Source organism: Anolis carolinensis, chromosome 2, assembly GCF_035594765.1.
Source record: "Anolis carolinensis isolate JA03-04 chromosome 2, rAnoCar3.1.pri, whole genome shotgun sequence".
Lineage (NCBI taxonomy): Eukaryota > Metazoa > Chordata > Lepidosauria > Squamata > Dactyloidae > Anolis > Anolis carolinensis.
The window spans coordinates 196,141,363-196,155,869 of record NC_085842.1 but is presented as its reverse complement, the minus strand read 5'-3'; the positions used below and the strand labels follow the sequence as shown (position 1 = coordinate 196,155,869).

Genomic DNA, 14,507 nt, shown 5'->3' with positions numbered 1-14,507 from the left:
AAATGTTTGGGAACCACTGGTTTAGGGCTTTGTAGGTGATAACTTGCACTTTGAATTGGGACCAGAAACTTATCAGCAACCAGTGGAGCTGTTTTAATAGGGACATCGTCCACTTGCTATAATTAGTTCCAGTTAACACCTTGGCTGCTGACCTTTGCACCAGTTGCAGTTTCCAGTCCATCTTCAAAGGCAGCCCCACAAAGAGTGCGTTGCAGTAATTCAGTCTGGATGTAACTAAGGCGTGGACCACTGTGGCCAAGCCAGGCTTCTCAAGGTATGGTCACAGCTGACACACATGTTTTAATTGTGCAAAGGCTCTCCCGGCCACCGCCAACACCTGAGCCTCCAGTGTCAGTGCTGAGTCCAGGAGGAGACCTAGACTGTGGACCTGTATCCTCAGGGGAGTGTAACCCCATTGAGCACAGGTTGCCACCCAATACCCAGATCGGCCCCGCAACTAACCAGGAGGACCTCTGTCTTGTCTGGATTAAGCTTCAGTCCTTCACAGTGGCCAGGCACTGGTCCAGGATCCGGGGAGCTTCCTTGGAATTTGATGGAGAAGAGTAATAGAGTTGGGTGTCATCTGCATTGAGATGGCACCGAACTCCAAAGCTCTGGATGACCTCACCCAGTGGTTTCATGTAGATGTTGAAAAGCATGGGGGATAGAATGGAACCTTGCAGGACCCCACAGGTCAATGGTCAGGGGTCCGAGCAGATGTCTCTCAGCTTCACCAACCGGGTGCAATCCTCCAGGAAGGAGTGAAGCCAATGCAGAGCAGTGCCCCCAAGACCCATTCCGGAGAGCCATTATAGAAGGATACCATGGTCAATGGTATCAAAAACCGTTGAGATGTCCAAGGGAAGCTACAAGGACACACTCCCCCTCTCTAGTTCTCTGCAGAGGTCATCCACCAAGGTGACCACTACACAATTATAGAAATATAATTCTGCTTTAACTACCAAGGCTTAATCATTTGGAATCCTGGGATTGACAGTTTGGTCAGAGGCATCAGAGTGAAAACTCTCAATGACCCCGCCTCCCAAGATACCAATCCCAGGATTCCCTAAGGTATAGCCATGGCAATTAAAATGGAATAACAGTGCTGCAATTCTGAAGTGTTAATGGATGTCTAGTCTTCATTCTTTGCCCTTGTCAGAACACACCATGCCTGTTCCCTTGGCAAATGTTACAAAAGGTGAACAGGACAACACCAGTAAGCTAATTCATCTTCAACCTGCTTGGCTGATGTTATTTCACCTTTGTATATGTTCATGTTTTACTTTTTCTCTCCCTCTAAAAAAATATTCTGACATGCCTATGAGTAATGTAAAGTGATGCAATCGATAGAATTGGCGAAGAACGGTAAACCCTGGGTGACAGCATGGCAGGGTGGGTGGGTGGGTGAAATAAGCAACAACACAGCAAAAGGCTGTGAGAAGCTTTTTTGGCCAGACAATCACGGGAAAATTCAAACCTTCAATGGATAATATCTGGCACTCTCCCACAGATAGCTAATACAGTAGAGTCTCACTTATCCAACATAAACGGGCTGGCAGAACGTTGGATAAGTAAAAATGTTGGATAATAAGGAGGGATTAAGGGAAAACCTGTTAAACATCAAATTACATTGTGATTTTACAAATTAAACACCAAAACATAATGTTTTACAACAAATCGACAGAAAAAGCAGTTCAATATACAATAACAATATGTAGTAATTAGTGTATTTACGAATTTAGCACCAAAACATTGCAATGTATTGAAAACATTGACTACAAAAACATTGACTACTAATAGGCAGACTGCATTGGATAATACGCAACAGTGCATAAGCGTAGGTTGGATAGCGACACTATACTGTAGCATTTCAGAATACATATTGCAAAATTCATTCCCAAACCTTCATGTCAATGAAAAGCTGATATCAAGAGTGGAGATCCTCTTTGGGGATCCCCTTCTGACCCTCTAAAGTGTCCCAGGTCCCTTTTCCCATAATCTCCAGATGTCCTAAACTACAACCCCTATCATCTTAGCTTTTGCTAGATGATATCCTACTCAAAAAAGCTGTAATGAAACATTATCATAGAATCATAGAATCATAGAATAGTAGAGTTGGAAGAGACCTCAAGGGCCATCTAGTCCAACCCCCCGCTAAGAAGCAGGAAATCGCATTCAAAGCACCCCCGACAGATGGCCATCCAGCCTCTGCTTAAAAGCCTCCAAAGAAGGAGCCTCCACCACGGCCCGGGGGAGAGAGTTCCACTGCCGAACAGCCCTCACAGTGAGGAAGTTCTTCCTGATGTTCAGGTGGAATCTCCTTTCCTGTAGTTTGAAGCCATTGTTCCGTGTCCTAGTCTGCAGGGCAGCAGAAAATAAGCTTGCTCCCTCCTCCCTATGACTTCCCCTCACATATTTGTACATGGCTATCATGTCTCCTCTCAGCCTTCTCTTCTGCAGGCTAAACATGCCCAGCTCTTTAAGCCTCTCCTCATAGGGCTTGTTCTCCAGACCCTTAATCATTTTAGTTGCCCTCCTCTGGACGCTTTCCAGCTTGTCAGCATCTCCCTTCATCTGCGGTGCCCAAAACTGGACACAGTATTCCAGGTGTGGTCTGACCAAGGCAGAATAGAGGGGGAGCATGACTTCCCTGGATCTAGACGTTATTCCCCTATTGATGCAGGCCAAAATCCCATTGGCTTTTTTAGCTGCCGCATCACATTGTAGGCTCATGTTTAACTTGTTGTCCATGAGGACTCCAAGATCTTTTTCGCACACACTGCTGTCAAGCCAGGCGTCCCCCATTCTGTATCTTTGATTTCCATTTTTTCTGCCGAAGTGAAGTATCTTGCATTTGTCCCTGTTGAACTTCATTTTGTTAGTTTCGGCCCATCTCTCTAGTCTGTCAAGATCGTTTTGAATTCTGCTCCTGTCTTCTGGAGTGTTAGCTATCCCTCCGAGTTTGGTGTCATCTGCAAACTTGATGATCGTGCCTTCTAACCCTTCGTCTAAGTCGTTAATAAAGATGTTGAACAGAACCGGGCCCAGGACGGAGCCCTGCGGCACTCCACTTGTCACTTCTTTCCATGATGAAGACGACGCATTGGTGAGCACCCTTTGGGTTCTCAACGTGGTGCTCATATCTGAACACAGAGAAACAGTACACAAGCACTGTACAAACGCCATGTGGCATAGCATGATTGCACCACACATGTCCATGACTAGGTGCCATTGCACAATGCATGATGCACAACAGTACTACACAACATCGGATGCACAACTGCCATGCAAAGCAGAGAACGTATAGCTACAGCACAAAGTACAGGTAATAATAATAATAATAATAATAATCGAAAAATCAGCTGATGAACCAAAATGCAGACTGTGAAAGGAAACTGACGAAACCATTGATCATATCCTCAGCTGTTGTAAGAAAATCGCACAGACTACAAACAGAGGCACAACCATGTGGCCCAAATGATCAATTGGAACTTATGCCTCAAGTACCACCCCCCAGCAGTAAAGAACTGGTGGGATCACAAACCTGCAAAAGTATTGGAAAATGAGCACGCAAAGATACGGTGGGATTTCTGAATCCAGACTGAAAAAATTCTGGAACACAACACACCAGACATCACAGTTGTGGAAAAGAAAAAGGTTTGGATCATTGATGTCGCTATCCCAGGTGACAGACGCATTGACGAAAAACAACAGGAAAAATTCAGGACCTCAAGATTGAACTTCAAAGACTCTGGCAGAAACCAGTGCAGGTGGTCGGCACATTGGGTGCCGTGCCAAAATATCTCAGCCGGCATTTGGAAACAATACACATTGACAAAATTACGATCTGCCAACTGCAAAAGGCCACCCTACTAGAATCTGCACTCATCATCCGAAAATACATCACACAGTTCTAGACACTTGGGAAGTGTTTGACTTGTGATTTTGTGATACGACATCCAGCATATCTATCTTGTTTGTTGTGTCATAATAATAATAATAATTTATTTTTCTATCCTGCCTCCATCTCCCCAAAGAGACTCGGGGTGGCTAACATGTGGCCAAAGCCCAAAAACAGGAACAAGGTATGACAAGTTAAAACAAGTATAAATATCTAAATAAACAGTATCAACACAACAATTGAGTAAAATAAACAGATTAAAACACAATAATATAATATAACACCATGATAACCAGATAAAAGATAAAATAATAAAAACAAACATCACCACTAATGGGTAGGATGGGGGTGGTCAAGTCAAAACGTGCATAGTTTCAAGACTATTTAATAAAGTGCATGGGCAAAGTGTCGAAGAGTTGTCTAGGAGAGTTTGGGATAGGATGGGATAGGTCTTCAGGTTTCTTTGCCAAGAAGTGCAAAGGCCTTACAAAGCTGCAACTCCCAGGATTCCATAGCATTGAGCCATAGCAGTTAAAGTGGTGGCAAACTGCATTAATTTTACGGTGTAGGTGGAGCCTGTTCTATGAATTCTATGGTCAGCTTCTGCACTACTGGATCTAGAGAAGTGGTTCTCAACCTGTGGGTCCCCAGATGTTTTGGCCTTCAACTCCCAGAAATCCTAACAGCTGGTAAACTGGCTGGGATTTTTCGGAGTTGTAGGCCAAAACACCTGGGGACCCACAGGTTGAGAACCACTGGTCTAGAGAGAACATTTCTCCAGGCATCTGTTGGTATTCCAGTGCGATCCTATGGTTAACATCCATAAAGATGTGCTGGAGAACTGAGAGATTTTTAGTAGATGTTATCTCAGATAAAAAAGGGGGTTTTAATTTGATAATTTCCCCACTTAAGTGGGGTCCATGCCCCCGAATCCCAGTGGATATAGAGGGCTGACTATACAGCACAGCAGTCTGACCCAATTTTTCAAGTGAGCTTACAGAACAATTCGATCTGTGTCACCTCAAAAGTAAGTATGATTGAGTTTAGACAAAGTTTATTCATTGAGGGCCCTTCCACACAGCTATATAACCTAGAGTATCAAGGCAGGAAATCCCACAATATCTGCTTTGAACTGGAATATATGGCAGTGTGAATTCAGATAACCCAGTTCAAAGCAGATATTGTGGGATTTCCTGCCTTGATATATTATAAGGCTGTATGGAAGGGCCTGAGACTGCAATGCTTGACACGTGCTCCTACTTGCAAATTACCTGAAATGTCAATCACTCGCCGGATTCACTCTTTCTCTTATCCTTCTGCAACCCCACACCTGCAGTCTGTCCTATGTGAATATGTATGTGCAAAACCATGTGCCTATGTGTGTGTCAGAAGAATTAAATGCCTCTTCATTCACTTAAGCCCGTGACATTTAAAGTTGCCCACATGATCTTCCTAAGGATTAACAGGATTGAAGAAAGAAAGAAAAACCCCTAAAGAATTGAATAGCTAGTTTGTAAACTCATCAGCCCAAAAGCTACAAAAACTCATACACTTCTCATATTTTTAAAAATCCTACTGAATCCAAAGGAATTTATTATCCAATAAAACTGTAATCCTCTGCCTTCTTACCTGAGAGTAATTCTCACTGAAATCATTTGGGCTTACTTCTGTGAAGGAAGGTATAAAATTACAATGCTAGTGAATGGTACAGCAGAAGCACTGGGCACCCATGTTTTCCCTCTGGCCCTTAGCGGGACAAAGGTAACAATGAATTTCAGTTGCCTCCAAGGAAATAGGTTTAGAGGCATGACCTGATTCAAGACGTCTTTACTAGAACCGGATTGAATTCCCATCGAGTTTAATAATAATTGATTAATAATAAATAATTATTAAATAATTAAATAATCAATAATTGTTTAATTATTGAGCCCTGATGGCGCAGTGGATTAAACCGCTGAGCTGATGAACTTGCTTACCGAATCCAGGGAGCAGGGTGAGCTCCCACTATTAGCTCCAGCTTCTGCCAATCTAGCAGTCTGAAAACATGCAAATGTAAGTAGATCAATAGGTACCACTCTGGCAGGCAGGTAATGGCACTCCATGCAGTCATGCTGGCCACATAACCTTGGAGGTGTCTACGGACAACACTGGCTCTTCGGCTTAGAAATGGAGATGAGCACCAACTCCCAGAGTCGGACACAACTAGACTTAGTGTCAGGGAAGAACCTTTACCTTAATAATATTTATTTATTTATTTATTTGTTTGTTTGTTTATATCCTGCCACCATCTCCCAAAAGAGACTCGGGGCAGCTTACAAAAGCATGTAGTAGTGCAGCAGAATACACAAGATACAATAAAATACATATCAACATTTTATAAAACAATAACAATATCAATTTACATAAACCAATATAAATCAAACAACATATAAAAACCCCTACTGGTTTAAATAAAATAGTAAAATGCAGTGATCTGTGGATTCAAAATAGGCCATATCCATTTCAGTCACATAAAGTGTCGGAGTCAGCAAATTCGCTTTTTCCTCAAGTTTTATCTGATGTTTTGATCATGTTCAAAGGCTTACTTGAAGAGCCATGTTTTCAAGTTTTTCCAAAAACACTTTGGAAAGACTCCTAGCCTAACTTCTCTGGGGAAGGCATTCCAAAGCCGAGGAGCCACCACCAAGAAGGCCCTCTCCCTTGTCCCCACCAACCACACTTGAGATGGAGGCGGGACCGAGAGGAAGGTCTCCCTGACAGATCTTAAAGCCTACGCTGGTTCATAGGGGGAGATGTGGTCACGAAGACAGGTTGGATCCAAAATGTATAGGGCTTTGTAAGTAATAACTTCCACTTTGAATTGGGACTGGAAACTTGTCGGCAGCCAGTGGAGCTGTTTTAATAGGGGCGTGGTATGTTCTCTATTAGTAATCTAATACTAGTTAGTAATCTGGCTGCCAACCTTTGCACTGACTGTAATTTCTGAGCCGTCTTCAAAGGCAGCCCCACATAGAGTACGTTGCAGTAATCTATTTTAGATATAACTAAGGTGTGGACCACCATGGCCAAGTCAGGGTTCTCGAGATACGGTCAGAGCTGGCACGCAAGTTTTAACTGTACGAAAGACCTCCCAGCCACCGCCGACACCTGAGCTTCAATAATAATAATAATAATAACTTTATTTATACCCCGCCACCATCTCCCCATGGGGACTCGGGGCGGCTAACATGGGGCAAGGCCCAACTAGCACAATTTACAAAAACAACAGCATAAATACATTGAACAATATACAATAAAAATAAAAATAAAACACAGGAGGACCCCCAGACAGTCCTCAGGGGGAGTGCAACCCTGTTGAGTACAGGTTGCCACCCTATACCCCAATCGGCCCCGCAATCGACCAAGAGGACCTCTGTCTTGTCTAGATTAAGCCTCAGCTTGTTAGCCCTCATTCAGTCCATCACAGCTGCCAGGCATTGGTCCAGGATCTGGGGAGCTTCCTTGGAATGAGGTGGAAAAGAGTAGAAGGGTTGTGTGTCATCTCCATAGCGATGACACGCAACTCCAAAACTCCAGGTGATCTCACCCAACCGTTTCACGTAAATGTTTAAAAGCTGGGAGAAAGAATAGAATCTTGTAGGACTCCACAAGTCAATGTCCAGGGGTCCGAGGAGATGTCCCCTAGCACCACCATCTGGGTACAATCCTCCAGGAAGGAGCGGAGCCACTGCAAAGCAATTCCCCCAAGTCCCATTCTGGAGAGCTGACCCAGAAAGATACCATGGTCAATAGTATCGAAAGCTGCTGAGAGATCCAAAAGAACCAGCAGAGACACACTCCCATCTAGTTCTCTGCGGAGGTCATCCACCAAGGTGACCAAAGCTACCTCCATTCCATGACCAGGCCTAAAACCAGACTGCGAAATGTAAAATGCACACCCCAGAAAGCAGAAAATCTCAGATGTCCAGATATTTTAATATGCAGTTATCAAGATACATACATTGAACCTAAATGGGTTTAAGAGACATTCCCTGACTCAACGTGTCTTTACTACAACCCAGAATTAAATTTCTACTGAATTTAATAAAACGTAACAAACACCAGGGGCCCCTGGTGGCACAGTGTGTTAAAGCACTAAGCTGCTGAACTTGCGGACCAAAAGGTGCCAGGTTCAAATCCCAGGAGCGGAATGAGTGCCTGCTGTTAACCCCGCTCCTGCCAACCTAGCAAATGTGAGTAGATCAATAGACACGGCTCTGTCGGGAAGGTAACAGCGCTCCATGCAGTCATGCCAGCCACATGACCTTGGAGGTGTCTACGGACAATGCCGGCTCTTCAGCTTAGAAATGGAGATGAGCACCAACGCCCAGAGTCGGTCACGACTGGACTTAACGTCAGGGGAAACCTTTACCTTACCTTATCTTTACTGGTGTTAAGTACCATTTCCAAACCAGTTTATAATAATTTTTTGACACGTATCTATAGGTTCCTTAAATATCTTTGATTCCGTAACTGTATCCAATCCACTTCCCTTATCTTAATCCCTAAATCTTCCTCCCATAGCTCTCTTAATAATGCATCCTTTAATTCCCCCCCCCTTGATTTCAATTAATATCTTATACAATTTACTGGTTATTCCTTTCATCCTATGGTGTATTCCCATTGCTTTTTCCTTTTGTATCATTTGTTCAAATTGTGTAGGATTGCCTCCTTCCCCATTATTTTTTATCCAGTTCTTGTTCTAGCTGTAAGCATTGGAACCATGAGAATTTAATATCTCTAAATTCTCTCTCAGTATAGTTTCTTTCTACATGTCCGCTTTTATCCAATCTCCAATTTTGTCTATATTCTCTTTTAATTTTTTATCCAGTATATTTTTTCAATGGCCATCATGTTGAGGCTGTTGAAATGCACCACCTGAAAGCAGTGTTCCATGTAGCAGAGCTGCCCATTTTACCACCCCACTTGTACACAATGCTCATATACAAATTTCCACCACTACCAAGGACATACTAGATGCAAATAGGACAAATGTACATATAGCCATGCAAAGCATCACCCCAGGAAGATTCGTCATCCTTCACAGGGCAGTCATGATATGTAAAGTAGCCCTTAAACCAAGGTGATGGCACAGGATATAGTTATGCCGATGGCTGAGCACGGGTGACAGCAAGGTAAGGAAGGAATGGCAGTAAGAAGGGTATTTAGGCAGCTCAGGGTAGTCCTAGTGGCATATGCCAACTGCTCTAGAATCAATGAGTTGGAAGGGATCCCAAGGGCAGTCCAATCCAACCTCCTTCTGCCATACAGGAATATACAATCAAAGCACCTCTGACAGATGGCCATCCAGTCTCTGTATAAAAACCCAAAGAGAAGGAGATTCTACCACACTTTGAGGCATGGTATACCATTGTTGAAAGCTCCTACAATAAGGAACTTCCCCCTAATTTTCGGTAGAATCTCTTTTCCTGCAGTTTGAATTCATTGCTCTGTGTCCTAGTTTCTAAAGCAGCAGAAAGAAGGCTTGTTCCCTCCTCAAAATGACATCCTTTTGAATATTTAAACATGGCTCTCATGTCCCCTCCTAGCCTTCTCTTCCCCAATTTTAACATACTCAGCTCCCAAAGCTGCTCCTCATAGGACTTAGTTTCCAAAATTTTGGGCACCTTCCTCTACATCACTGGTTCTCAACCCTCCTAATGCTGCGACCCCTTAATACAGTTCCTCGTGTTATGGTGACCTCCAACCATAAAATTATTTTCGTTGCTACTTTATAACTGTCATTTTGCTACTGCTGTGGATCACAATGTAAATATCTGATATGCAGGATGTATTTTCATTCACTGGACCACATTTGTGACAAATACCCGATACACCCAAATTTTGAATACTGATGGGGTTGGGGGGAGGGGTGATTTTGTCATTTGGGAGTTGCAGTTGCTTGTAGTTCATCTACAATCAAAGAGCATTCTGAACTCCACCAACGATGGAGCTGAACCAAACTTGGCACACAGCACTCCCATGACAGATAATACTGGAAGAGTTTGGTGGGTATTGTGATATCTCAGAGACCCTCGAGTCATGACCCTGCAGCCATTATAGATCAGACTGAAGAGGATATGGGGTTTGTTCCAACTCAGCAAGATTCTGTTCCCTTCCAGATGTTCCCTGTTGACAGTTTGGGCCCAAAGCTAATTACAAAAGCCCTTGAAACAGAGCCTGGTTCTCCGGAAAGTGTTCCTTTTGATAGGAGATCGTTTCTCAAAACATTCCGCTCTGAGAAAGAGACTCGGAGACGAAGCGCGAGATTAGGGGAGAGAGAGGACGCTAATTAAACCGATTCCCTTGAGAGTTTTCAGGGAGGGTTGCATCTGGCAAAGTTGTTGTCTTCAGTCCGTTTCCCTTGGGAAAATGTGAACTCAGGCACCTGGTTTGGGGAAGTTTTTGAAGTCCCATAAAAGTTCTGGACACAGGCTAGCCATCGCGGTGTCAACGTGTCAGTTAGGAAGTTAACATCGACTCTAGTTCCTACTCTTGAGTAGACTGGGACTTGCGTCTTGTCTCCCTGTCAAGTCTGGACTGCAATTCAGTTCCACCACGACCAACTTTGCCTTGCCTTGCTATCCCTGCCTCGGACATTGAACCTGGAACTCTTGTGAAAGACCTTGCTTTATTCCCCACTCAAACTGCTTGGAAGTTTGAGTGTGTTTCGGTTATTGGATTTAAAACTTTGAACTCTAATACTGGACACTTAACTTTATATTACTGGACTATATTTGACCTTTCCTAAAAGGACTATTGCTGGACTATATACTCTGCTTATTTTTATTTGATTTTTTTGTTGCTTTAATAAAGATATTAGATTGTTTATTGGCCTCCGTGTTGGTTTTCCAGTGCTCACGCAGCCTAGAGGTGTCACAGGTATTGACCTTGAGTTTTGAAGTTGTAGTTCACCTACATCCAGACAGTACTGTGGACTATGTCGTGACTATGGCCCCTTCTACACTGCTCTATAATCTGGATTATCAAAGCATATAATCTATATTATCTGCTTTGAACTGGATTATATGAGTCTACACTGTCATATAATCCAGTTCAAAGCAGATAATCTGAATTTTATATAGCAGTGTAGAAGGGGCCTTAGCCGCCCAGCAAATTCCCCCACCTCCACTTTGCATGACTAGCTTTAGAAGAATTTTCTCTCAACTTGGATAAACATATTTAGGGGTTATAGAAATCTGCACCTACCTGCTGCTTTTCCTGGGTAAAGGAAGGTCCTTCTGCAAAATACAAAAAGGGAAACAAAGCTATTAGTTAGGTGTTGATGAAAAAGATATTCAGGTCAAGATCTTTGGGTGCTTTGCCTCCCAGTTATCTTACAACAGCCGTGAACAATACATGAGTCCCCTCCCAAATTAAGTCCCAGGAAAAAAAATATATTTGGAGGGGAAACAGGAGATAATTCTAGTACTCATCACAAATTCCTGAGCTTTAAATGTACTCAGAGCAATGCTTTTCCTTAGGTTTCAGAATACAGTCCCCTTGGTGCTGAGCATTTATTTTGTGTCCATATCTAGCAGATGGCTCTAATCCACTCCTGAATTCAGGGCTGTAGCCGGGGGAGGGGGCAGGTTAGGGGTTCACCCCCCCCCCCAAATTTTTCAGGTTAAAAAAAACCTGGTTTACTCATGAATTTTAGCTGATTAACCAAATCCCCATGAGCGTCCACTGAAGTTTATGTTTTGAGTGTCCACTGAAGTTTATCGATGGAGCCTGATTTCTAAATTACTGTATATACTCGAGTATAAGCCGACCCGAATATAAGCCGAGGCACCTAATTTTACCACAAAAAAACTGGGAAAACACTGACCCCAGTATAAGCTCAGGGTTGTAAATTTCAGAAATAAAAATAGATACCAATAAAATTACATTAACGGAGGCATCAGTAGGTTAAATGTTTTTGAATATTTACATAAAGCTCAAATTTAAGATAAGACTGTCCAACTCTTATCTAATAATAATCAAATTATTATGGAAGAAGATGAGAATAATAATCAAATCATTATTCTCATCTTCTTCCATGTAAATATGCTTATGTATCCTTTCAATAATAATAGAGTAAAATAATACATGTAATAATAATAATAATAATAATAATAATAATAATAATAATAATAATAAATACAGGAAAGTAATACAAGTAATAATAGAGTAAAATAATAAATGCAATAATAATAAGATTAGAGTGAAATAATAATAATAATAATAATTAAAATAAATGTAATAGTAGCAACAATAATAGAGAAAAATAATAAATGTACCATATATTCTCGAGTATAAGCTGACCCAAATATAAGCCAACCAGGACCCTCACCCGAGTATAAGCCGAGGGGGGCTTTTTCAGTCTTCAAAAAATGGCTGAAAAACTAGGCTTATATTCAAGTATATACAGTATCTTGCATTATGGAACTCTTCAGTAATACCAGAGGCACTCCAAGTGGCCAGCTTCTGGTCAAAGGACCAATGCCAAGATGTTGCTGTTGTTGTTGTTATTATTATTATTATTTTAACTTTGTGTTTTCAAATACATTATAACTTGTACCCTCGGTTATCTTCTGACACGATAAATAAATAACCATTTTGACTGCCACAGCTCAATGCTATGGAATCATGGGAGTTGTAGTTTGACGAGGCATCAGCACTATTTGGCAGAAAGGGCTAAATGCTAAAATGGAAGGACAGAATGGAATAGGAATGGTGAACCATGGGGACTAGGGGCCCTTCCATACAGCCATATAACCCAGAATATCAAGGCAGAAAATCCCACAATATCTGCTTTGAACTGGGCTATCTGCGTCCACACTGCCATATATTCCTGTTCAAAGCAGATAATGTGGGATTTTATTCAGCTGTGTGGAAAGGGCCTAGGAAGGAAGACACAAGTGAGGAAACAGAATCAAGGATGGCTAAAGAAACTGAAGAGTTAAAATAAAATGATTCCTTCCCGATATAAACATTGTCAGGACATTGCGGTACAACTGAAGCAACATGTAGAATTCTATTTCTTTCTTTTCAAAATGTTTATGACGTTATTGACGACATAGTGGTCAATAATGGTTATTTTTCTGAACAAAGAGACACAAACTCGACAGGCATTGTATATTATTTCCCCCAAAAGATAGATTTCTGAGGTTTATATAAAATCTTTAGTTCATGTGGTTCACAGCATGAGAAAATAACAATGGAATTACTACGAAAATAAAACAGCTCTCCCAAGGTTCAAATGTGACTGTAGAGGAGGTAGAAACTCCCTGTTGTCATCAATGAAATTCCATGTTGAAAATAAGTTTAGTTCAGACTGGTTATTCCTCATTGAGGAGTTATTTTGATAGGCATATTGGATTTTCCAGACTGTCAATGTGCCAGGACACATACCTATAAACATCCAACACAACTGTCAAATACCCAATTTATGGCACACAGGTTTTGTAGCCTAAATTTACTGACATATAGCTCCCAACTCCTCAGTTCTGCGCTGCTTTTGCCTCTCAAAATGTATGCTCTCGCAGTTTCAGTTCTTGAAAGGTGGCAGAAATGCTTACATTGTATTTTCATGTTTGTCTCCAAAGAGATTATTCTTTTTGTACTGAATTCAGGTTTACGGCTATGTTCGTCTAAAGAAAAAAAAGTCCCCTTTGATTTCTTCCTATCTTTATTTTAGTCATACAAAAAGTTCCCCAAAGGTGTATGTTGTTTGCATTAGGAAAAGGAAAACTTTTTCAAAGAGGGAAAGGTGGGGGGAATTTATAATTTTTTTCCTGTAAAACATTTTATTAAGTTTCTTTATACGTACAAAAATGAGAAATATCAGCCACATTTCTTTTTCGTGTCAGAAATGACTTGAGAAACTGCAAGTCACTTCTGGTGTGAGAGAACTGGCCGTCTGCAAGGACTTTGCCCAGGGGACGCCCAGATGTTTGATATTTTACCATCCTGTGGGAGGCTTCTCTCATGTCCCCGCATAGGGAGCTAGAGCTGACAGACAGGAGCTCACCCTGCTCCCCAGATTAGAACCACCGATCTTTTGGTTAACAGTCTGGCCGGCACATGGGTTTAACCCATTGCACCACTAGGGGCTCCATCGGCCACATTAAATCACTATTAATATTTACTGGGAAAGACTAAAAAGATAATTTTAATCTGTTGATGCAACCAATGTTAGTAGATAAGAAATTTTGACCAAAAAAAATTGATTGTCTTTTCTAGCAGAAACTTTTCGCTGTATCCAGCATGGCAACTTTATTTGGGTTTATTGGTAATACTGGATGACTAGTTCATCTTCATCCATTTAAAATTCCACACAGTTTATTCAATTAGGGTGTTACTATGTGCCTTCATACTCCCGGTGGCGCAGCGGATTAAACCACTGACCAAAAGGTTGGCGGTTCAAATCCAGAGGGCAGGATAAGCTCCCGCTGTTAACCCCAGCTTCTGCCAATCTAGCAGTTCAAAACATGCAAATATGAGAAGATCAACAGGTACCACTCTGGCGGGAAGGTAACGGCGCTCCATGCAGTTATGCTGAGGCGGGAGGTTAAAGAACCCC

General features: G+C 42.0%; 1 protein-coding gene across 1 annotated transcript in view; it reads right to left on the bottom strand.

Moving 5' to 3' along the window:
• The window catches only part of mast1 (microtubule associated serine/threonine kinase 1), a 176,976-nt gene that overhangs the window by 110,886 nt on the left and 51,583 nt on the right, over window positions 1–14,507 (bottom strand). The window contains exon 2 of the mRNA XM_062974136.1: window positions 11,150–11,181. Coding sequence (XP_062830206.1) covers window positions 11,150–11,181 — 32 coding nt within the window. The remainder of the gene's footprint in view (window positions 1–11,149; window positions 11,182–14,507) is intronic.